General features: G+C 43.5%; 1 protein-coding gene across 2 annotated transcripts in view; it reads left to right on the forward strand.

The window, feature by feature from the left end:
• Positions 1-25903, forward strand: part of ADCY2 (adenylate cyclase 2) — a 433285-nt gene that overhangs the window by 3380 nt on the left and 404002 nt on the right. For both annotated transcript variants that reach the window (XM_082380318.1, XM_082380317.1), the window contains exon 2: positions 16147-16344. In XM_082380318.1, coding sequence (XP_082236444.1) covers positions 16147-16344 — 198 coding nt within the window. The remainder of the gene's footprint in view (positions 1-16146; positions 16345-25903) is intronic.

A 25903-nucleotide genomic window follows, 5' to 3' on the forward strand; every position in this document is an offset into this window, starting at 1 on the left:
ATATGATAGCATGTCTTGAATTTTAATATCTTGTTTAATAATATGAAAAATATTTTCTGTTGCTTATGATGGAAGTTTTTGATGTTGGTACTGGGCATGGTGAACAAAATTAAATTACCCTCTGGCATGAGAAAACTTGGAACTAATAAGAACAAACTTTAAGTTCTAAGTCTTATGAGGTAGCTTCATTTTCCAGGACTGGTTCTTATTACTAAATGCATGAAAACCTCTTCTCAGAATCAAATCCTCTCTCATTTATTATGTCCAAAATCAGCCGGCTTCTCTCAAAATTTGCCCGTCGTGGTTAGGAAAGGCTGACATAAATTTTTTAGTTTGTCAAATACCAGCTAGCTCCAGCCAGATTTATTTTGGTTAAAATTTATGATTAGGGATGGTCAATATTTCAACTGGAATGGAAAAATTTCATTCCCATAAATTTTAAATAGTCACATATTGCAATAAAATAGTTTTTTTCTGTTTTTTTTACCTGTTTTTTTTTTTTTAGTTTGGTAATAATATCCAAATGAGTATATACTTTTATCAGTATTAAATATGTAACATGTACGATTTTGACAGAATATGATCTACCTTCTTGCTTTTACTGTGATTTGGTGTGCTAGATCTTTCAAACAATGACCGTAAGTACTTCATTACAAATCAGTTTTCCAGCATCAGGTGTTTTTTCTAGGGGCAGATATATGAGTGTTTCTTTTCTCTATACATGGAGAAAGAATCCTAATTTTTCCAAAAAAATTTTTCCAAAATTTTTCATTTTCCAAATAAATGAATTCAATCATTGTAGAGGCAAATTGCCTTTATTATTCCAGACATTATTTCAGCGCCCCTAGTGGGTGGAAGGATCAATGGGGAGAAGTCTTTTCTTGGGGAGTGGAAGGCTGGAGAAGGCAGATAAATATGTCTGACATCTCCTCTAAGGAGCAGGTAATTCTCTGCATACTTTCTCTAGTCTCTTAATTCTGGGGGTGGAGGGGTAGTGCATGCTTTTAGGAATTGGAGTGGAGGCAGCTAAAGATCCGTCTTTCTGCGAATTTCTCTATACATGCAGGAGAATCTTACTTGGCAGGTGTTTGTAATTTGCAACCAGTAATTCAGTAAGTCACTTTATGATTTAACTGTGGTATAAACAAACGACAACGAAAAACTGTGGTTTTCTGCAGGAAAGATGGTTGCAGTTTAGAGGCCTAGCAAGAAAGGATTTGGAAGCATCTTTGCATATTAAAGTGCATAATTAAATATATGCACGGTACCTTGCCTTCTCCATTTAAAAAAGGCAGAGTGTAATGGTTAAGAGCATCTATCTGTGTTGGCATTTTGACTTTGTCCCTTTCCATCTCTGTGACCTTGGGCAAATTGTTCAACTTCTCTATGCCCCAGTTTTCTTGTTTGTAAAATGAAATGGTACCTGCCTTTTAAGGTGATGGTCCCAATCAGTGCACGCGAAGCACTTAGAAGAATGCCTGGCACAGAGTATGCCCTCAGGAACTGTTGTCATTACTGGGTCTTCTGTAGTTGCATTTTCATTGCTGCTGTGAAAAACACGTAGTCACATAGTATTAGAGCTGGAAGGGTGCTCATGCTACAGAGGAGGAAACCGAAACCCAAAGCTGGTGGCTCTTGTCTTTAAGGGTGCAGTTGTGGTGCTGGATGTCTGACTCTGCCTGGGTGAACTAGGCTGGTGATCACTGCAGATCTAGAATCCCCAGCTCTGGTCCTAGCACAGCCGCAGTTTTCTTGTTGAAATTTCATGCTGCTAGGAAAGTCCTCAAGCTTCATTCTGTGGATGGGGTTACATTTCCATTTTTTTCTCTTTTAACGTTAAAGAATTGTAGGGATGCTTCCCCACGATTAACTCCTTGGGGTTCTTTTATGCTGAATATTCCCAGGGTTTTCCCATTAAGCAGCAGGTGTATTTGTAACTTTGCTTTCATTGGCCAAGTCCCCGGCGTGAATACTGTGACCTGTAAAATCCATTCCTGTTGAGCTCTGTGTGAAACTTACTGGTATTTTTTAACTTAAACATTCTATTTAAAAGATACTAATGCTGTTAAAGCTGATCTCTTACTTTGGTAAAGGTGTCTCATGGTTCTATTAATTACTTCAATCTGTTTGTTCAGGAATTGCTAGTGATGGGACAGTCAGGGCTGGGTGCTTGTGCATAATCCACTGGTACCCTAGTTCCTTCTATAACTCGATATTGACATCAGTACGATCCACTGGGCTTCACTCATTCTTCCCTCACTGATATTCACAGAGTGCCTACCGGGGCCCGCACTGGGATGGGCATCCCCCTGGGTGGCATTCCATCCAGAAGCCGCTCATCTTCTACACGCTGCCATTTACCTGTCAATACTAGGGTGGTCTGTTAGCCTGGAGGCCGAGAGCTCAGAGTGTCTGCATCTGGTCCTTTCTAGCTTTGCTGTTTCCTCCAGGGCTTCCCCTCTCCTCGAAGCCGCCTGTGCTGCTTATCCAAGTTCAGACTCTCCTTCTTGAGCTTAAACAGGCCAGCCTGTGCTGTGCATTCCTATCTGTATTTGTTGCTGCCTCTGATACCTGCAAAGCTCGTTTATTACACGAAATGATTTACCCACTCCATGACTGTCATCTGACGTGCAGAGTAGTTTGGTCAGTTCGTCTTGTCTCCTCAACTAATCGTTAGTTCTTTCAGGGAAGAAACATTAGCACCCCTATATTTAATACAGCGCTAACCAGATCGCAGGTGCTTAATTAACATGTATAATTTAGGGGGTAGATGCATTTTTCCTTTGCTGCTGTCATTCCCATTGTGTAGCCTCTTGTTAAGAGCATAAAACTGTCACTAGACCTGGATCTGGTCTCAATGTTGCCACTTAGTGTTCCTGACAAATTCATTTATCTGCTGTGGACTAAAATGAATAACACAGCCAGGCTCAGGAAGATCTTCTGGGAACTAAGTAAGATGGATCCTGTGGACATTAGCACAGAGCTGGGCACATGTCTTACCCAAAACAAATGTAGGTCATTTTTATTATTATACTTGCAGCACACAGGGTTCTCCTTGTCAAGGTCCCCTGTAGATGTATTTCAGACTGACAACTAAATGAGTACTAGAATTTTCAAACCTGGGTATGAAAGAACAGGGGATGTTTTTCTATTTATGTGATAAGTATGAATATAGCTTTGAGTTACTTAAAAAAAAGATGGAGAAGCATAGATAGTTTAATTAAAGTCATATTTTGATACAAGTTACCATTCTCTAGCACTAAAATTCTGCCAAATTGACACTGCTATTGGCCTTCATATTTTTTCAATTTTGTTAGCTTTGGATAATGTTATGTAATGTAAAATGAACGAGAGTGATAAGATAATATTTACCAGGCAGTTCCCTGGTGTCAAACTAGGAAATAGATACACATCTGGCGATGCTGGTTTGCAACCACCAGGTGCGTTTGGGAGGAGAGAAAAGGATTGTTGAGTCAGCTTGTGTGTTTGATCCATTTGGCCAAATTAAGACTTTGCTAATGTTGCTTCGATGCCCTGTTTGTATAAAGATACAATAAAGATCACAAGGAAGGGAACCGGGAGAGGTTTGGAGGAAGACTTCATTAGTTCATCTGTTGCTGTCAACGTTACAAATAATCATTTTTGCTCCCTCCTTTCACTTGGGCTTATGCTTCCATCCCCAGGTGCCACCTTCAGGTGAGAGAGAGTGATGGGCAGAGTTATGAGATACTCAGCCTAAAAAGCCCCATGAGCAGCTCTGCCAACTAGTTTTCTGACTCTGCCCAGGGCTGTAGAATGACAGTGCCAAGACAGAAAGAACGAGAATACAGACGTGGGTCACCACCGTTAGGAATGCATAAGGCCAATTGTATCTCAGAGTCGAACCAAGTCACTTTTTGCTTGAAATGGAAAATTTCAGTATTAGCGCAATTAAAATCTATTGAATGAATATTTTATTGCATTTGAAACATACAAACATAAAGTACAATAGCTTCTTTTTAGAACGTTGAAATTCTTGAGAAGACTTATCAAGATGATGATTATTGTCTGAGAGAATCTTATGAATAAATCAAGTGTCTAGGGTAACCACCCTACAGAAGGTTCCCGGTGGAGACGATGGCGGACCAACACCATGGTGATGGGAGCCCTGACTGCAGGGTTTTGGGATTAGAATTTCTACCCAATTTCCACCAGTGTCCTTTATCATCCCTCAGATATAATAATGCTGGGATATTACAGCCAGGACGGGCCAGAGCTCATAGGTGCTGGCTTCCATTCCATGCTTACCCCAAATGCTGAATTATTGCGTGTGTTTTAAATGTACTGTATTATTTTTAAGCTCTATAAAAAAAGGGAAAATAATTAAGATTTCAAGCTACTAGTGAGCTGTGGATATGATGAAGGAAAGGAAGTTTTAGACTGGTGCATTAGTAGAACTAATAAAAGCTATGTGATGTTAAAAATTCAGAGGATAAGGAGATCAGATGAATAAAAATGAAAGAAATAATGAAGAAATGTTAACATGGTTCACACATATGGTTGATCTAATATCTAATCCTTTCCCATTATTGACTTGCAGTTAATTCAAACATATAACATCCATATTCTTCAGAATTGGACTTTAGGTGCACAGAATGGGATTTATCATTTGATTAATTTGATTAACCTTTGATTCTTGAGCTCAATCCTCGTTTATATCTATTTGGCTTGCTTGTCTATTTACACTAAAATTAAATTTACACTAAAATTAAACATCCACGAACCCAGTCCAAACTAGAATATCCCCAATAGTGTATTTCAGTCTACACTGCACCTCTCCCATTCCCCTACCTACCCTCAGAAGTAAACTTCATTTGCACTTTTTGTTTGTCATTCTCTTGCTTTTCTTTTTGTTCATTTTATCATACATATCCTATATATATATCATGTGGTACATGTGTGGTATAAAGTGGTGATTGAGGTCCATTTACATATTTTTTTTCCTGTGGAGAATCAATTTTTACTGATTCATTTTAGTTACTTCTTTCCCCAAATCTGTTATAAATCAAAATTGCATATATGAGTCATTTGTTATGGGCTATCTTTTCTCTTCCATTGGTTAAGTTTTGTTCTTTTTTGATACACACACACACAGAGTATAATTACTAAGGTTTATAATACTTATTTATATTGGGCAGGGGAAGTAACGTTCAACTCTTTGAAAAGTTTCTTGGTTATTATTGAATTTTTGTTCTTCCATATATATTTTACAATCAACTTATTTTAACCTCAATATGAAAAAACTCAAGTGGGATTTTGTTAGTGTTATATTTAATCTATTGATTCATTGCTGATAATTGATATTTTATGATATTAAAATTTTCTATCCATGAACATGGGCCATCTCTCCATTTATGTGCTTCAGTAATGTTTTACAATTTTCTATAGGCTGTTCTTACTTCTGAGTACCCAAAGATATTTTGTATTTTATTGCTTACTGTAAATGATGTTTTAAAAATTATGAATTTCTACTCTTTTGTTGATAATGTAAAAGAATATAATTTTGGATATTATTTTATAGCTACACAACTTATATTCTTTTTATTACTGGTAGCTTAAATGCAGATTCTTTCAGGTTCTCTACATAGACAATCATATCATCTGCAAATAATGAGAGTTTTATTTCCTTTTGTCCAATCCTAAGGCATTTCATTTCTTTTTCTTGTATTATTGTGCTGGCTGGAAACTCTAATGTGTTATTGACAGAACTTGTGATTGAGGGTATCCTTGCCCTTTTTCCTAATTTTAAATAGAATTCCTTCATAGTTTATCCACTTAGGATGATGTTGGTTACAGATTTTTATAGATATCCTTTGTGATTCCCTTTTGTTCTAATTTATAAAAAAAGTTTAAACGTGATTGGGTGTTGAGTTTTACCAAATTGAGATAATTATAGGATTTTTTGTTGTTTTTTAATGTCAAAGTAATGGATAATAATTTTCTATTATTTAACAATTTTTAAATTTATTTATTTATTTATTTATTTATTTATTTATTTATTTATTTATTTATTTTTGGCTGTGTTGGGTCTTCTTGCTGCGTGCCGGCTTTCTCTAGTTGCGGCAAGTGGGGGCCACTCTTCATCGCGGTGCGCGGGCCTCTCACTATCGCGGCCTCTCTTGTTGCGGAGCACAGGCTCCAGACGCGCAGGCTCAGTAGTTGTGGCTCACAAGCCCAGTTGCTCCGCGGCATGTGGGATCTTCCCAGACCAGGGCTCGAACCCGTGTCCCCTGCATTGGCAGGCAGATTCTCAACCACTGCGCCACCAGGGAAGCCCTATTTAACAATTTTTATATTCCTGATACAAACACAGTTTTTATGATATCTCTTATAAAATGTTGGATATGAAGTACTAACATTTTGTTTAAGATTTTTGCAAGCATATTCTTTGGTGAAATGAGTTTGGAATTTTTCTTTATCAAATTGTCATTTTTCTTTTATAAGTTTTTCTGGTCTTATAAAATAAATCAGGGAATATGCCTTCATTTTTAGTTTTCTGAAAGTTTTCATTATGTTAGAGTTGATAGAATTTGCTTAGAAAACCACATGGGTTTGTTGCTTTCTTTGTAGAGAGATTTTAAAATTTCTGCTTCAGTATCTTTGATAGTAATAGGATTATAGTATTTCTAACTTTACTTCTCAAGTCAGTTTCAATAAGACTTTTCTAGGAATCTTTGCATTTTGTCCCAATTCTCAAGTTTAATGGCATATATGTGATAATACTGTTCTCAATTTTACACTTTACATATACTATATCTTCGGGTTTTATTTATAGTGTTATTTTTAGGTGCTTTCTTTTTTTACTTAATCTCATCAGATGTATGTTTTGTCTTAACATACATTAAGACAAAATATTTGCATTTTTGCTTTCTATCTTTATTACCTCTTGTGTCAATCAGAACATATTAGAATATGCTATGGAAACAAACAACTCCAAAATCTTAACAGCTTAATACAATAAAGGTTTATATTTTGTTCAAGCTGCACAGTAAATTTGAGTCAGCAGAGGAATTCTATCACACCAGTCACTCAGAGATTTAGAATGAAGGAAGTTGCATCCCACAGGATCCTTCCTTCCTTGATTGCTATACTAGGGAGGAAAAGAGTGCTTCACTCTCTGGCAATTGACATCTTCCACATGGAAGTGACACATCACTTTTACTCATTTTTCATTGACCAGGGTAAGTATCCTAGTTATCTTTTGCTGCATAAAATACCCCAGAAAACTTAGCAGTTGAAAACATCAACATCGTTTATTTTCCTCCTGAATCAGCAATTTGGGCAGGTTTGGCAATGGCAGCTCATCCCTGCTCCATGTGTCAATTGGGATGGCTTAAAGGCTGAGAGCTGGAGTCCCTGGAGGCTTGCTCACTTACATGTCTAGTGTCATTGCTGGCTGGTAGCTGAAACTCAACTGGTACTGTTGGCTGGAACACCTTCACATGCCTCTCCACATGGTTACTTGACTTCTTCACCGTATAGTTGCTGGGTTCCAAGAATGATCATCCTCTAAGGATCAAGTGGAAGTGCATGGCATCCTTATGACCCTGTCTCTGAAGTCAGATAACACCACTTCCATCATGGTCACAAAGAACTGCCCAGGTTCAATTGAGGAGGACATAGAACCTCACTCGATGAGAGGAGTGCCAGTCACATATGGGATGGGATGTATAATGGCCCCCATTCGTGGGAAATACAGTCTACCACGGTACCTCATATAGCACATCAAATTCCCGTATGCCTACAAGGAGGATGCATCAGTTAGCTTGTTCTGCGTAACAAACCACCTCCAGAATTAACAGATTGGAATAACTATCTTATTTAGCTCACAATTCTGTGGCTCATCCCTTGGTTCTAGCTATTCAATTGATCTCTGCTGATCTGTCTCTTGTTTCTGTGGTCAGCTGGCAGCTGGTGGGTCAGTTGGTAGCTGGATCATCTAAGGCGTCCTCATTGACATATGAGGCCAGTTGGCAGGCTGTCAGCCAGGGCTGTTGGATAAGGTGACAGAGTCACTGGGCTCGTTTAGCACACTAGCCTGAGCTACTTTGCATGTAGGGTTCTAAAGATCAATGAGGAAGAAGGCAAGCCCCGATACCTAAGTATTTTCACGTCTTTATTTCATGCAACTGTTGTCAAATTGGCCAAAGAGAGTCACATGGCCAGGACCAGAGTCAGTGTAGGAGAGAATTACACAAGGGCTTGGATATAGGGAAGGGAATTAGTACAGCCAGTTTTGCTGACAAAACCATAACAGAGAGGTGAACTAGAATGTTTAACAGCGCTATTACTACCACAGTGCACCTACCTGGTCACCAGACATTTAGTTTACTCCTTCCTTAAGAAAATACATACATCCCTTTCTCAAGAGAGACCGCTCCAAAGTTCCATCCAGTAATGGCAAGAAGCTCAGAGTCTAGGATCTGTGAACGAAGGGCACTAGTTTGTTCAAAGGGAATGCTGAGCAGTCATTTCACGTGAAGCCTGAATGTGGCTTCTTTTTTTTTTTTAATTTTAATTTTGTTGGAGTATAGCTGATTTATAATGTTGTGTTAGTTTCAGGTATACAGCAAAGTAACTCAGTTTTATATATATATATATATATATTCATTCTTTTTTAGATTCTTTTCTCATATAGGTTATTACAGAATATTGAGTAGAGTTCCCTGTGCTATGCAGTAGGTCCTTGTTGGTTATGTATCTTATATATAGTGGTGTATGTGTATTCATCCCAAGCTCCTGATTTATCCCTCCTATGGCTTCTTTTGATCTGGAGACCTGTGGACTGAAAACACGTTATCAACCATCCATTCAGCCACCCAGTGCACAAAGGATAGCCACAAAACTCTCCCATTATCCCAAGGGAAGAATGACACACATTAATCTCTGGTCATACCAATTATAAATTCCCCTGGGCAGACAGTTTGAGGGTCCCTGGCCCTGGGGATGGGGATTGCTTCTTCATTAGATCCAGACTCTTGTCCTGGAAATAGACCCTTGTCTATTATTTCCTGTGACATCTGAACCCTCCACTGGGGAGGTTCTTCCTTATTGGCCATCGTTTTGACCACAGCTGGATTGATTGTTGGGGAATATTTCCTTCTTGGGGACTGAGCAATTTTCTCAACCTGTTTCTTGCCATAGATAGAGAACCCCAAATTTCCTTTGTCTAGAACAGCCAAAGTTCACGTTGGCATTTCTTTTGGAAACACAAATCTTTCAAAACTTCTTTGAATTCTTCTCTGTTTAATTTCAGTCATCTCCCGGTGTCAGAGGTCATGTTCTTTTCAAGACATACTTCTGTGATTTGCTATATTTCTCTGCCTTTTCACTCCATCTATCTTTCAGTCTTTCTCTCTCTCTCTCTCTCTCTCTATCAGTCTGTGCATGCTTTGAGCCTGTTTGGGAAACACAATTTCTGGTTCTCTTTTCCCTGCGCCTTTTTGTTCAGTTGAAAGAATTTGCTGGCACCATACTTTTAGTTGGGCTTTAGTCTGAAGCACCTTAATCCATTCCATTTTCAATAGTAGGTTTGATTTTTTTTTTTTTCCTGCACATGGCTGGGTTTTAATCCCTCTAGGACCCAAGTTCTATCATGTATTGGTTGAGACTGAGAAGCATTTTCCTCTTCCTCTGACAAATCCATAGAATTCTGCTTCCCTTTCATCCCTCCTTACAACCAATCAGTTATTTTCTGAGCTTGTATTTTTCTTGTACCTTAACAAATGCAGTCAGCAGAAACATACCCACACTTGTAACATTGTGTTTGATGGCCCTTTCTAGAGTAGGGGTCAAACAAACTCTGGCCTGGGACCAAATCTGACCCACTGCCTATTTTTTCAAATAAAGTTTTATTGGAATATAGCCTGACCATTCATTTCCCTATGATCTATGACTGTGTTTAAGGTACAGCAGGCTGTGCTTAGTGTGACAGAGATCTTATAGCCAGTGAAGCCTAAAACATTTATGATCTGGCTCTTACAAAAGAAGCTCGCTGAGCCCTGCTCTAGACTTACAATTCTATTAGAGCATTTTTTGCCTTCCAGGACAGGAAGATATTTTGACCAAATGTTGGACCATCGCGTAGCTTGGGTTGCCACCTTTCAGTCTCTGATAATAGTTTCCTTGCTGCTTCTGCCACTTAGCAGCTATCAGTGCTGTATATTTGAGGTTTTGGGCAGCACTCTATTTCAGGTACCAATTTTTGTATCAGTAAAGATGTTATAGGTTGTGATGGGTTAATAAACAAACCTCTTATTTGGCCTCCCACACCAGAGGTTTACTTCTTGCATACACGTCCTGGCCAGTGTGGGCCAGGAGGGAGCTTCTGCTCATCTGGGCTGGGCTGTAGGAGTCCTCCTCATGACAGATGCTTCTGTAATCATTGTACCATGGAGAGAAAGTGCCGTGAGACCTCTCCCTGGCACTTACATGCCTCTGCCCAGGAGAGAAACACTTCACTTCTGTTCACATTTTTCTGGCCAAAGCATGGCTACTCGGAACTTCAAAGGAGGTCAGAAAGTACACCCAGAAGGAACCCAGAAGAAGGAAATAGGGAATATTTTGGAAAGTCCCTGACCATCGCATCTTCTTTCTGCTTTCTTTGGGTTTCGTTCTTTTCCAAATATCTGAAGTGGGATCTTTAATTCACCAGTTTTCAGCCTCCTTTCTTAGTATGGAGCTTGGCAGCGACAGGGAGCATTGAGATCAGCGGAGAGTCGCTAAGCCAATCAGGACGTGAAGGGATGTGCAGCCGCTGAAGGGAGCCCTTTCAGGAAGGAATGTAGCGGGGAGCCTGGTCCGGCTGCTTTGGTCAGAGTGCTGCACGTGGAGCAGGGCAGAGCCGGGCAGGCTGGGCCCCTCCAGGCAGCTCCACACGTGTCTCATCCACATCTGACCCTGCACGTCGCCCTTCCTGGGGCTGCTTGGCTTCCGCCTCCCAAATCTTGTGCAGGCACCTGCGAGGGCCAGCTCTCACCTGGGAGCATTCCAGGAAGGGGATTCTGGTGAGGACTGGCTCCCCTTTCCCCTCTCAATTCTGGCACAAATTCCTCTTCTGTTCAACTCTAAGCAAGAGCCACGGAGGGAAAGGGGCTCTAAGAAATGTGACTCCCAGCAAAGCCAAATTGACAGTAGGACAATTCAGCTCAGCTTTTAAGATGAACAATTTCCCTCTGAGCACCACTTTTACTGCACAACACAGGTTTGCTCATGGGAAGACTTTCAAAATTGTTCACAATTATTTTGCGTTTTACATTTAGATCTATGATCCATTTTGAGTTGATTTTTGTGAAAGGTGTAAAGTATGTGTCTCGATTCATATTTTCACGTGGGTATCTATTTAGTTGTTCCATCCTTTCTCCATTTAACTGTCTTTGCGCCTTTGCCAACATCAGTTGACTACATTAACGTGGGTCTTTCCAGTCCGTTGATCTATTTGTCTATTCTGCATTACCACTCTGTCTTGATTACAGTTGCTTTGTACTAAGTCTTGAAATCAGGCAGTGTTGGTCCTCCAACTTTGTTCTTCTCCTTCAACATCGTGTTGGCTATTCTGGGTCTTTTGCCTCTTCGTTTAAACTTTAGAATCAGTGTGTTGATATCTACAAAATTAACTTGCTGTGATTTCGATTGGCATTGCATTGAATCTATAGATTAATTTGGAAAGAACTGACATCTTGACAATATTTTCTTCCTACTTATGTATATGGAATATCTTCCTATTTATTTACATGGAATATTTATTGAGATCATCTTTGATTTATTTCATCATAGTTTTATAGAATATTTTAGTTAGAATTTTTATTGATTCCTTTCACACCTCATGGTAAAATGGAGTATGACTGTATATGTGGGAAAGAATGAAAAAATATATTTTCTGTTACGTATCACACACACACAACACACACATATATATGACATGACACATATACTTAAAGGCAAATGTGTAGCATAGCTAAAGGCTGATTTCTTTTTGCCCAGTGACAACCCTTCAGATTAATTTGTGGTAATCAAATATATAATCATTTAGAATGGAAAATTGGCATCATTTCAATAAGGAATAGTCAGACTAGCATTGGTGGAAAGTACTCAGATTTGCAGGAAAGAGGGAGTGATGGTCACCACAATAGTAATCTCATTTATGGTGCACCAGTGATGTACTCAACCCCGCCAGCCATGCAGTGTCTGTATTTCTGTTCATGTGAAGAAACAGGGACTTAGGGAGGCCCAGTGCTTACTCCAAGTTGCAGTTAGTGATGGAAATTGGTTTCTACCTTCAGTCTGTCGGACTTCAAAGCACTTCACTAAAATATCCTTTTTATAGAAAAGAAGTATTTTACATTAGACTGTCCTTTACCATCTAAAAGAAGAACAGTACTGTTTAACCAAAAATGAAAAATACACGTGGAAAAGAATGAACATACAGATAATCTGTTGCTCCATGGAAAAGCCTCCAAGAAACAAAGCAGTTGTCACATAATAAATAAAAACAATGGGTGTTTAATAGGCTTGGCAATTAGAAGCGATCCCAAATTACCCCAAAATGCATTGAACAGGAAAGGATGAAATGGTCCAGGAGAGATAGGAGCCCATTATCATGAGAGTAGGTAATACCATGCTCAAGATCTCTCTTTTAAAGGCATTTTAGCACATTTTATTTATTTTGCATTGTATGGTAAATTTAAAAAATCTTTTTAAAGACATGTCTTAAAGGCATTTTCACATGTTTTAGTACTAATAAAGACATTTTAGTACATTTCATTTAGTTTACATAACATGGTAAATTTTTTTTTCCACGAAGGGAGGCGGGGTGAGGATATATAAACATATTTAATTTAGATTGACAGTGTTTTCGCTGTTTTTGTTCACTTTATTTTGAGCTACTCTATTTGTTTTATACTCTGAATCTTGAAAACTCAACTAGCTCCTAAGGAAGCAGCCACGGGGGAGCTGTAGTGGCTTCATTCAGTTTCCTGTCCACTGGGGCCGGAATAAAGGACCGTGGAGGCCCGTGTAATGCAAGGTCTGAGGGCGTTCCGCTGTTTCATTTACTTATTAGCCTTAAGAAAAACGCATGATTCAGACGCGGGGCTAGGAAAGAATGTGGTTTATAAGCTTACACATTCTTAATGAATACTGTACTGTTTTTTTCCTTGACAACCTTATAAAAGATTCTATTTAGTGGAGAAGTCCATATTAAGATGTTTGGAGTTAGACTTCAAAAGGAGAATGCAGAATAAATTGGTGGCTGTTCTCTTTCTGGAAGAGCCCAGATTCTTCAGTGGGCTCAGGTTTTGCAATGGTCAGGGCCACTGGCCTCATGAGCAGTGGCTGACCGTCTTAAGCCGTTGGCCATCTGGGAATCTGGTCCCCTCAACCGAGGCTGGGGACACTGCTTGGAGCTGGGGGTCCTTCTCTGGTGTGTGGGATGGACCAGGGAATGCCGCACATCTGGTGAGCGGGGGCGCCAGCCCCCTCAGATCAGATTACAACGGAGGGACTGAGGGCCTTTGTCTGCCCCCTCCTCCCTACAGGTATATTCACAATCATAGTTTATGCTGGGTTAGCGTGGAGACGTATGTAACCTTTGAGCTTAGAATCTTGGGTTTTTTGGTTGTCATTGTTCTGATTTTGAAAGAAATTAAAACATTTCTGTGGGCCCGTAAAAATATTAGGGGACCCAGGCTCTGTGTCCTCTGTGCCCAGTGAAGAGGTCACCTGCGGCCCAGACTAGTCACTTCTCAGTGATCAAGACTCTGAGAGTTAAAAAAAAAAGAAAAAAAGTGACAGAGAGACTCCAATATTTAAAACCAAAACCCGTGTATCAAGTCTTACTACATAATGTACCCAGCTCAATAAGGCATTGGGTCTTCGACTGGATTACCGTTGGATCTTTTAAAAGGAGAAGCACAGAAAAAGCTCCTACAGGTAGTGTACTTTGTCCCCCTCTTCCTGGAAGGACTCACAATCACAGACTTTCTGTTCCTTTAGCTACTAATTTTCACTAGACAGTCACGCATATTTTCACACCATTTTCAGTCTTTCTGGAGAAATCAGAGCCAATAAAGTCAATGATTGTTTCTGCCCTACTGGGTTAATGAAATAAGTGAAAAGCCACACCAGGAAAACAGCTGTCCTGGTTATTTACTGGTTAGCTTTCTGTCCGCAGCTCAGTTAACTTCATTTGGGAAGGTTTAAAATAAAATTGGTTTTCACGGCTCCATGTGTGTAGCGATCGTGGTCTCAAATTTGATGTCTTCAGAAGACAGGCTGTCGGGTCCCTGTGTACCTCGACCCGTGGTGCCTGCGTGCTGGAGAGCACTGGTGGATACCTGACACCTTTTTGCAATGATTGGAACATGTGTCTGAGGGTAAGAGTACAATTAGGCACTTAATCGTGGCCAAAAATAGCAATGGCGGGAGGTTATAAGAACATCCCTTTGGATCCTTCTGTTTCCTGGCTGTTGTGGAAACAGATTCTTTTGGCCCCTCAAGGACTGGCCGCACCTGGTCTAGTGTATCGTCTCTGCACAAGCAGGGTGCAGAGCTCTGCTGCAAGGGTCTGCAGGAACAGACCGCCCCCAGCTCCCTGGGCTGGAGCCCTGGCTCTCTCCCCATCAGCTCCACGACCCTGGCGCCGTCTTTCCGTTCAGGTTTCCGTGCGTTTTCTCAGCTGTAGAACAGTGCAGGCACCAGTGCCCACCACCCCCATAGGGCTGTTGTGTTAAAGGGCTTAATGTACCTGCGTGCTTAGCACAAAAACATAGACATGAGTATATGCTATGATTGCCTTTTTTCCGGGTATCGCTTGACGCAAGTAATTGGGAGAGAGAGGAAAGGGGAATGAAGGCATTGAGGGTGGGCCTGGGTCCCTTTTCTTTCTGCTGGGTGTCAGCCTGGGCCCCGTATGGTGGTTTGGCTGATCTGCTTTGCTTCCCGCTCTCCCTGTGGTTAGTGGCCTGATATCTGAAGGGGGCACGGGGCGGGGGGCATCTCCAGGGTGAAGTTAGAGATGCTCGTGGCACGGGGTGAACCCTGTACCAACCAGAAAAGGTGAAGGCTTCCCCAGGCTCTGGTATTTGAAAGACCAGCCCCATACGTGCCAGATTGTACTGTAACTTTTAATATGCTAAAACCTCAGTGGAAGTTCTTAGGGCCCCGGCCATATGGGCTTTTGATTGAAACTCCTTTGAGTATTTCACCAACTAAATATATTGGGTGAGGATTAAAGATCTTAAACTGTGTTCCATCCCATAGTGTGTGCTGTTCAGAGCAAGGTTCCAGCATAATGTTTGGAGAAGCTCAAGCCTAAATCCAGGCTTGGATAATCAAAGGAAGTATGATGTCTATTACATTGTGTGAAATTGTATAGAATTGTAATAGTGTGCCTTTTAGGGGGTGTGTAACTAGAAAGAGATAAATAGAAAATGAGTATTAGTGTGCAAATGTGGATTTTTAAAAAATGCATTAGTAAGAGGCCAATAATAAATGTCCATTTTCTTTTTGCTACTGGAGCCCAAGAGAGGTGGGGAAGGAAACTAGCAAACTGACACATTCTTCTAAGTATTTCCCGCTCTCTCATCTTCTAGACCCTTTTCTATTAACCTATGTTCCCGTTAAAACATTAATTGCTGTGCATTAAAAGAAAAACTTCTCCCTTGAGAGCCTGAGATAGTTTTTAGGTTTTTTTTTTAAATAAAACATTTCAAATCCATTTGGAGGCCTTAATTTCCTACAGTTGGGGTATTTCTGATCCTCTGGTGCAGGCAGTGAAGTTGGTTGTCTTATTTTATCTGTACCTTCTGTGTTCTTGCATTCACTTTTGAATGAAATCCATTTCTCCATTTACCAGGGAAAATTTGAATTTGATGCCATGCCTGTTTTGCATTATTTAAATATCCAATACTGGGTTATTTATATAGAAGAACATGGTTATTTAATAAGAAACTTAAATTTTCACAAGTTCAAACTGTTTTACTTCTGAAATCACTTTTAAAACCTGATATATTTCGACACTGATTAACATTGATAACATTCTGATAACAAGTCATGGGTACCACGGGTTTTCTAAATTGTACCTTTGCAATATTTTTTTTCTCTCCTTAGGAAGTTGAAGACCACGTGGCATTTTTAATAACAGTTCCAACTGCCCTGGCGATTTTCTTTGCTATCTTCATCCTCGTCTGCATCGAGTCAGTGTTTAAGAAGCTGCTCCGCCTTTTCTCTTTGGTGATATGGATTTGTCTCGTGGCCATGGGCTACTTGTTCATGTGTTTTGGAGGCACCGTCTCTCCCTGGGACCAGGTAAGCTGTTGAAATGCTCTTTGTGTTTGTTTTTCTGTGCTTTGATCTGTAACATACCAAGTTCTGTCAACTTGGCCCTAAACTGTAAACAGGAGACCAATAGCTGAGAAGGAAGTCTTCTGAAACAGCTGTCTCAGGGATGTCCCCATGGTGAAGTCACTCAGCACCCGTTTTAGCTCCTCAGACCTGCTGGCCATTGGGGTGCTGCTTGGGCTCACATGGTCACGTGTTTCTTCTGATGGCGAAGTCTGCGTTTACACCTCTCACCACTTGGTCTTGGTAGCTCCGTTCTCCTCTAACCCCTGAGTTTCCCATTATTCTGGAATCCCTCTGGGACTGGAGCCTCACTTTGTGCCTCTAAGTCTCAAAGACTGGTCATTGCCCTTGAACTCTTTCTCAGTGACTGGATCTCCCTTCTTACAGACAGATGGCTGTGATACTGATTTTGTATCAACGTCATAACATCGTAGCAATAGGGAGACCCATAGTTCTTCATGTTGAAACGGGGGAGGCTCTTGACTTAGGAAATGGCTATGTCTGGAGGATGTTAGGTCTTTAGGAGAATGTAGGCTAATGGGCTTTTCCCCGTGTACTGCTGCCACAAGGCTGTAGCCTGCTGACTGCTTGATCAGGTGCTGGGTCGTCCAGGGCGCAGGTGTGGGCTGCAGATGGGGGTGTGCTAGTTGCTAGCTTCAAGTTTGTGATGGAAGCCAAGGGGTTCTGTCGCCCTCCAGGGAGAGACGAAACTGAGCACCAGGAGGGCTGTCCCTGAGTTGGTGGAGACTCAAGAGCCCGGGGTAGGAGAGGAACGGGAACCACAGATGGATAGAGGAGAAGTCATTAGGAGGTGAGGACCAGGGAGGGTGAATTGCTGTGGAGGCCAACGGAGAAGAGAGGTTCCAGATGGGAACGCACAAAAGGGTTGACGTGCCTGAGCCAAGAGAGCGCTGGGTGAGCCCAAGCATGAGGTTTCCAGAGAATTCTGTCCCATGACCTCAGCCAAACCATCATGCTCTTCGGGCCTCGGTTTCTTCTGCAAAGGAAGAGGCTGGACGAAGTGAACTCAGGTTGGTCCCTCTGGCTCTAAAGGGTGCTGTGATGGTGAGCACAGGTGGAAACAGTGCCTTTCCTCTCCTGCAGCTCCCCGAAGAGGCCCCAGTGCTCAGGGGAGCTCCCCTGGCCGTCTGCGCCTCACGACCCCGTTCAAGCCTCTTGCAGGGCTGGGCACCCCCCCCACCCCTGCCTCCATGCTCCGGCCAGCTCCTTCCCCGCCCCCGCTCCCCCCTTTGTCCTTCACACGCCCTCACCCAGCTGCCATCGACGGCACGTGTGGTCCGAGGTCCCTCCGCCTTCACACCAGTGCACGTGGACAGAAACAAAACCGGTTCAGAGCATCATTTGCTTTCTGTGGTGTGGACCCAGTGGCCTCTCCTAGCACCAGTGCCACCTTGTTTTAACAAAACAGTTTTAGAAGAAGCCTTACTACCTGGAACGGCAGTTTCCTTTTGTTAGAATTCTCTGAGCTTCCTTTTCCGTGTGAATTACGGAATCAGTTTGTCACGTTCAGTGAAAGCTCTAATGTTACTTTCACTAACCTCATCGGGCCCCTTCCCAGAGCGGCCTCCCCAGGGGTCCAGCTGCCACCCCACCGGGCCACCCCCCATCTTTCTTGTTGTTCTGTAGCACTCGTGATGATCTACAGCACCTCAGAGCACGTGACATACCCCTCTCTTTGTTAATCAACTGTCTCCCCTGCAAGAATATAAACTCCTTCCGGGGTCGGGGGGTGGATTTGACCATCATCGGCTGCTGTGTCTTCGCACCTCTGAGCATTCTCTGCCGGTAGGAGCACCCAGAGCTGCTTGTGCAGTGCTTTCCTTAGTGGATGACTGTAGTTTTTCACTTTCAGCTTTGTTGTTGTTGGATTTGTGTGTGCGTGTGTATGCACTTGTTCCGTTTTCACTTATCTGCTGGTTTTATAACATACACCTTGGTTTTATTGCTGCTATCTGCCCGCTTGTACAAGATCTCTCTAAGCATCTTAAACATACCTATCTCACAGTCATTTTGCTTTCGTTTTTTCCAGATCGGTTCCCCAGGTGTTGAGTTGGTTGGCTCAGTTTCTTGGCATCAGCTTTGATGTTGTTGTTTCTGACTTTAAGTTGAACTGGGAATCTTCACCCCCTGACCCGTGATCCCACCCTAACCCTCATGCCACCGGGGCCCTGGGCAGAGAGAGCTCCTGCGTGCAACCTCAGCCCTGTTGATGTGGCAGGTGGCCTGGGCAGGCGTCTAGGAGCACAGCTGTGTGTGCTTGGTGCCCAGAAAAGGCCACAGCCGGGCTCGGCGGTGGCGGCTATTCCTGGCCACTGTTTCTAAGCCGGGGGCTTGGCCAGGGTGCACGCCTCACGCTGGAGGGCTGCTCACACCTCTTGCCGGAAGAGGGGCACTTTGGGCCCTGTGCCTCCCCTGGAACTTGAAATCCAGCCCAGCACTCCCGGCTACTCCTGCCCCTTCAGCAGGGGACTTGAAATGTAGTCATTCTGCCAGATTGACCCCAGGTTTACTCTCTGGCGTCTTTTGGTATCAGCACCACAGATGCAGGCCCCTCACTGAACGCTGACCTTCCAGAAGTGTTAGAATAGGCTCAGTGCGCTTGAGGAAGTGAGCTCAAGGAATGGTTCCCACTAGAAGGTGTTTCCGTGAACAGTACCGTTGTGAGGGGCTGCAGGAGATCACCTGCTGCACTGACGGGGACGGTCCACACAGGGCCCCTCACCGCTGACGCCAAGGGCAAGTTCGGGGGTCCCAAGGCCACCTCGAGGCTTAATCACTTGCTAGAAGGACTCAGAACTCACTGAAAGCTGTAATACTCATGGTTGTGGTCTCTTACAGAGAAAGAATACAGATTAGCATCAGCCAAGGGGAGTGTGCAGGAGAACTGCCAGTTCTAAAGCCTCCATTGTTCCCTCCTGGCTGCAACATGTAGCGCGGTGCATGGGGAATACTGCCTGCCTGCGAGGGTCCGCAGAGCCCTGTGTGTCCGGGCTTTTGACTGGGACTCCTCACGTGCCGCCTGCGTGGCTGTCGGTCTCAGCCTCTCTGTGGACAGAGCTGACACCGTGTGGCCCTGAGCATCCTTCGTGAATCGCATTCGGACGGTCTGCTGGCCAAAGCCCCCAGGCAAACAGAGTCCTCTCAGGCGGGGCATTCCTGGGGCCTGGAGCTGCCCTCCCAGGAGCCCAGGGCAAAGGCAGAGCTGCCTCTGGGTGAGGCTGGTTCTTCCCTGTACAGGTGGGTCGAGTGTAGATCTCGGCCCGTCAACAGCTCCAGTGCAGAACCCAGAATAGAAACGGCCGGCACGGGCGTCGTCTGGACGGTGCCACCCCTGCTCTGGGTGCTTCCCTTACACAAACCCATCCAATCCTTGCGTAGCGCCGTGGGGTGGGCGTCATGGTACCCAGGCTCCCCGAGGGGCCCAGCCTTCCACACGGGTGGCACCTTGCTCCCGGCCAGGCTGCAGGTGAGCAGAACAGGAGATTTGAACTCAGGGCTCTGACTCCAGAGGCCACTGTGGTCCATGATACCGTGGTTCTCAAGAGGGAGTGATTTCACCCCCAGGGGCCGTTCGTCCCTGTCTGGAAACGTCTTTGATTGTCACAGCCTGGTTGGGGGTCATCTAGTGAGTAGAGGCCGTAGATGCTGCTCTACATGCCACAAACGCCCTACAGGTCAGCAACATCACCAAGAATTATCCATCCCCGGGCGCCTGGAGTGCTGAATCTGAGAAACGCTGTATTTTGAGGTGCTCGCCCTGGTTGTCTTTTAAACTTAGACCCAGTTCTCAAAGCCTCAGTAAGTGGAATTGTAGAGTTGCCAGGGCATGGCTTAAGAGTGATGGTTCCGTTTTGATCAGGCAAAGATGAGTGATTTCACAGCGTGTATCCTGGAGAAAGTACCCTCAGGGGAAAGGGTGGCAGGTTTGAGATTGGTCACCAGTGTGGTTTGGAAGGGGTCCCTGGGGAAATAAGGAAAACACGGAGGACGGAACTTCAGTGGCTTTGCCCTCACAGCCCTGACTGCGTGTGGAGGCCTCTCATCTTAATTCGGCTCAAGTCGCCCCCAGCTTGGAGTCCCCTCCTACCCTCTGCCGCCAGCACCCCAACCCAGCTGACATTTGTTCCACACAGCTGCCTCCTGGACAAAAAGTATTTAAAAATGATATTCTGTTGATGGTTCCAAACATTCAGAGGGAAGCCGGGTGGTAAATTGCAGAGTTTGGGGCTCCAGCTGTTACAGTGGCAGCGTCTGCATTTTGCAGGGAAATTCTCTGCCTGCTTCTGGCTCAGGCTGATCTGCTGAAATGCCCTCCGTGTGCTGTGGCGAGCTCCCCATTGCTCACATGGTAGAGGGGCTGTCGATGCACCGTATCTTCTTTTTCTGAATGTCTGAAAATACTTGAACAATTTTGAACTCGGCAGAGGAGGATTCAAGGTGTCTGCTTCCTCTGTTCTGTTAGGTAACGGAAAGGGGATAATTTTTAATTTTTATTTCATTTTTTTTTTTTTTTTTTTCATTTTTTTAAAGACACCAGCGGCACTGTGTCTGGGGCCCACAGTCCCCTCTTCTGCACGTGCCCGGGCCACCACACGACATGACAGTACTTCCTGTCTGAGGGCCTCTGGAGCACAGGGCCTTCCTGATAGGTAAGTCCTGTTGAAAGAGGCTTAATGGAGGTTCACAAATAGTGTCTCCCAGCTCTGGAGCCCGACGTCTGAAATCAAGATGTGGGCAGGGCCACGCTCCCCCTGAAGGCGCCAGGGCAGGATCCTTCCCTGCCTCTTCCAGCCTCATGTGGCTGCTGGTAACCTTGTGTTCCGTGGATTGTAGACACACCTCTGCAACGTCCGTCATCACGTGGCACTTTTCTCCCCGTGTCTCTTCGCTTCTTATAAGGATACCCGTCAGACTGGACTTAGGGAACCCCAATGATTTCTTCTTAACTTGACCATGTTTGCAAAGGCTCTGGTTTTAAGTAAGGTCACATCACAGGTACTGGGAGTTAGGATTTGAACACATCTTTGTGGGGGGGACACCATTCAACTCATGACAGATGTTACTTCACGGGAAGACACTGTTCCCTAAGAGGATGGTCTCCTGTTGCAGGAAGCCAGTCCCATCTCGGGGCCTCTGCGGCTCTAATATTTACTTCCCCCTCTTCGATAGCTGACAGCTGCTCTTGATGTCGACCTTCGCTTAAACCACAAATCCACCTTGGGATTAAATGTATGCTGTGGAGGTTTTTGACCCATTTTCAAACCAGTGTCTGGGAATTAGAAACATTCTTGTGTGTGAATAGCCTGCTGGAATAAACAGAACAGAAAGAGAAAATAAGCTGGTGATTGATCACATTGCCTTGTAAACAAGCACAGCATCATAAACGAATGTTTGCACGTTAGGTTGGTTTACTCTGCCAGTCTGAATAATGAAGGTGCTTCTTTGGGGTTTCTACCTGAGTGACATGATGACACTTTTCTTGCCTGATACAGTTTTGTAATGTCTTTGGTTTACTTAGTGCAGCCTAGACATTTAGGTGATGTTTTAATTTATGACTCTCTATCAAGACAAATCCATTCCATCTCAGCTGAAAACCCCTGACTTAGGTCCTTCCCACTGAGATGAGAAGACGTTGAGAAGGTGGCAGGGCAGGAAGGCGGTCGCCTACGATGGCTGATGTTAGCCTGTAGCCACTGGGTTGGCCAAGTGAGGACCAGCGAGTGAGTCGTATTTGCATTTGATTCCAGAGTTCTGCTTCCCTTGTATTAAGAGCCCATTGACTAGAGTTAAATAAAAACTTCCATTTCTGACAACCCCATTTCCGCCTTGGCAGGGAGACCAGGCTGCAGTTACTGTATAGATCTGTTAAATTACCAATGTGAAAGGCTAACATTTTGCTCCAGGAAGAAGAGACTTTCTTTGCCCTATTACCTGAAAGGATGCCAGACATTCACCATGTACCTGTGTATGTTTTCCTACAAAAATAGGACATCAGTGTTCAAACATCTTTTTTTAATTGAAAATGGGTGAGAATGAAAGAAAAGCAAGGCCTCTCATAGGTTTTGAAATGGCACAGAGTCAGTTTTCAGGTGCAGTCACTTGGAGAGCTATTAAAGAATGTATTTACTCCTGGAAGAACCTAGGAGCATATGAGTGAGAGGAGGAATCCAGCCTGTTCCTAAGTATCCAAGAAAGCCATCTCTGTATGCTTTTGTGCACCAAGGTTGATTTCTTAGGGGACATTTTGGACTTAATATGAAGAAGAACATATCTGAGAAAAGTTAAAAGTAATATAAAAATTATTTCATTTAACAACAAAGATGTAGGGATTTTCTAAACCTCTCTTTTTTTTTTTTTTTTTTAATAATGGCAAGAAATGTACTGATGAAATGTGAATTTTAAGGAAGTGCAGCACAGCTGGACACAGCCCCAAGTGAAGTTATTTTGAGATCCCCACATATTTCTGGCTGTTGAGCACGGAGGTGGCATTGCTGTATTCTCTCTACCGTTCCTTCCCAGCCGGAGTGCTGTGAAAACCACACAGGCTGTGCAGTGAACTGGGGATTTATCACCACCCTCACCGGGGCTTCCCAGCCCTGGCCTTGCTTGAAGAGACAAGTCTGCTGCTGTTTCTGGAACAATCTCCGTGCTTCCTCTTCTTTTCTCTCCTCCCGTGCTTTTCTTTAGAGGAGCATAAGCCCTGGTACTTAAGATTGGCATCTCCATCAAGCTGTTTTCTGGCAATGGAAGGGATGCGGCCGTTCTCGCCTCTGAGCTTTTGTGGTCCTCCCTCCACCCCATGCCCACATCAACATACATTTTAAAGGCAGGGTGGCCTCGGAGGCATTTTTGTTTGCTGCTCTGTTCCCAGTGTGCAGCACAGTGTCACGTGCATGGGGATCACAACGCAAATACTTGAGGAACTAATTGAACGAGTGCACGCATAACATATCTGTCTGCTGGTCCCCTCCTCCGCGGTCAGGATAGAAGACCCTTCCGCGGTCCTGGTTCTTCCCTGCTCCAGGCAGCGTTCAATTACTTTACATACATGCCTTCCTGATCTGTACAACCCTGCGACGTCACTACTATTATTACGTGCAACTTGAAGATGAGAAAACTGAAACCCAGAGAGGTTAAGCAACTTTCCCAAAGTCACACAATTAGGAAGAGAGCCAGAATTTGAACATGACATTCTGGCACCATGCGTGATCATCACACATCATCTTCCTCTGTGCCTCGTCATTGGTGACTGTGGGGTGTTTCCTGTGGTGCCTCAGCAAATGACAGTTTATTATGTGACGAGGAAGGGGGCACACTGGAGAATTCTGCATTGTTCTGTCTGTTACATGTTGTTTGGAAAAACTTCATGGGGTGGGAGCTGTTGCTTCAGAGATGCCAAAAAATTGATCACATCACTGTTCTGAATTGCTAGTGATTTTCCCAGTTGGAGGTATTTTCATTCATCAGACGAGTCAGTAAGAGAAACGGGACATTTCGGCCCAAGGAACAAATGTCTGTGTGCCCATATTAGTCAGCATTACTGTTTGGAAATCAATGATTGCTTTCATACTGAAATGAACATAACTCCCTTATTAACAGATTCCCTGTAATTACACTTCTTTCTGCTGGTTTTCTCATCTGGGTCTGTCTTAGCATCTGTGTACCAGTAATCAGTCCCTTTCTTCCCTGTAGGAAAAACCCCTTAGGCTCAAAGGACCATTTCCTGGGATACTGGCTCTTCCAGTAAGGCACTCGTGTCCTAGGGGGTGGCCACCATCATAAGGAAGCTGGTCCTGTGTGTGCAGCAATCAGGGCCTCTGGGGAAGTCAGTGTGTGGTCAGAAGAAGGAATCATGACAGTAATCTGGAGTTTGTAGTGTTTTCCTGAAAGAGCTGGAACTTTACAAGGGAGGAAAAATGTTCTGTAGGCTTCCAAAACATCTGTTACTAACTCTGTTTAAATGGAGACATTTTTGATGGTGATTATCTTAGGGCTTCCTGCATCATGTCCCTCGTATTTGCCAAATGATTTGATAAAACGCTGTGTTTGTCATAGAATTCCAGCTACTTTGGCCTTGGATCTTGGATGCTGTTGTTATATCCAAAGAAACATACTTACGGGAACTGGTGAATAATATAACCTGTGATTGTCCTGTTCGGACAGTGTGTGTGAGTGCCGGGGAGCTGCTGACGTGAAGGGGAGTGAATTCTAGACTCCAGGCTGGAGCAGCAAGTTCTCAGGAAAAAAATACATCCCGAGTTTAAATTGTTTCCTATTAAGAGTTGCTAAGCAACACCTCACTTAGCTTCCCCAGTATTTGGTGTTTCAGATTTCCTTTTCTCAGCAGCCACTAACATCATCCTCGCCCAGCAATTTCACGGAGTTGAGAAACCAGAAACTAGAGTTTGGAAAGGCAAAGGTGCTGAAATTCTCGGGACAGAAAACCTAGGAAGAGAGAGGAGAGAACTAGAGAGAGAGAGGGAGCTCCGGAGGTTTGTAGAAAGTACCTTGACTTTCCGCCTGAGCACCGATTCGCACACACAGGGGAGAAACCTACCACAGGCCCGAGGAAGGACCTCTGGGAAAGAACAGATGGATTAATTCCTGGCACAAGGTCTGGAGAGCAAGCACCAGTGACGGAGAGTTCCTGATGCAAAGGGAATCAGTTCATCAAGAAGACCTAACAGTTCCAAATACTTATATGCCTAATAAGAGAGATGCAAAATAGGTGATGCGAAAACCCATATCTAACTCAGAGATTGAAACACGCTATCTCAATAACAGATGGGACAATAAGAAAGAAAATCAATAAGGATGTAGGAGATTCACAAAGTATTACCAAACAAATTGATCTAATTGATGTTTATAGAGCTCTCCAGCCAACAATGCAGAATATGTGTTCTTTTAAACGCATGTGGAACATTTACCAAGAGGGACCATATTCTTTCATTGTTTTTTCTTTTAATATCTGTTTTGGAGTATAATTGCTTTACAAAGTTGTGTTAGTTTCTGTTGTACAACAAAGTGAATCAGCCAAATGCATACATATATCCCTCTCCCCTCCCACCTACCCTATCCTACCCCTCTACGTGGGCACAAAGCATTGAGCTGATCTCCCTTTGCTATGCAGCAGCTTCCCACTAACCATCCATTTTACATTTGGTAGTGTATATATCAGTGCTGCTCTCTCACTTCGTCCCAGCTTCCCCTCCCCCCTCCCCGTGTCCTCAAGTCCATTCTCTACATCTTCGTCTTTATTCCTGTCCTGCCCCTAGGTTCTTCAGAACCATTTTCTTTCAATTCCATATATATGTGTTAGCATACAGTATTTGTTTTTCTCTTTCTGACTTACTTCACTCTGCATGACGGACTCTCGGTCCATCCACCTCATTACAAATAACTCACTTTCGTTCCTTTTTATGGCTGAGTAATATTCCATTGTATATATGTGCCACATCTTCTTTATCCATTCATCTGTTGATGGACATTTAGGTTGGGTCCA

The sequence above is a fragment of the Balaenoptera borealis genome, assembly GCF_965194805.1.
Source record: "Balaenoptera borealis genome assembly, chromosome: 2".
NCBI lineage: Eukaryota > Metazoa > Chordata > Mammalia > Artiodactyla > Balaenopteridae > Balaenoptera > Balaenoptera borealis.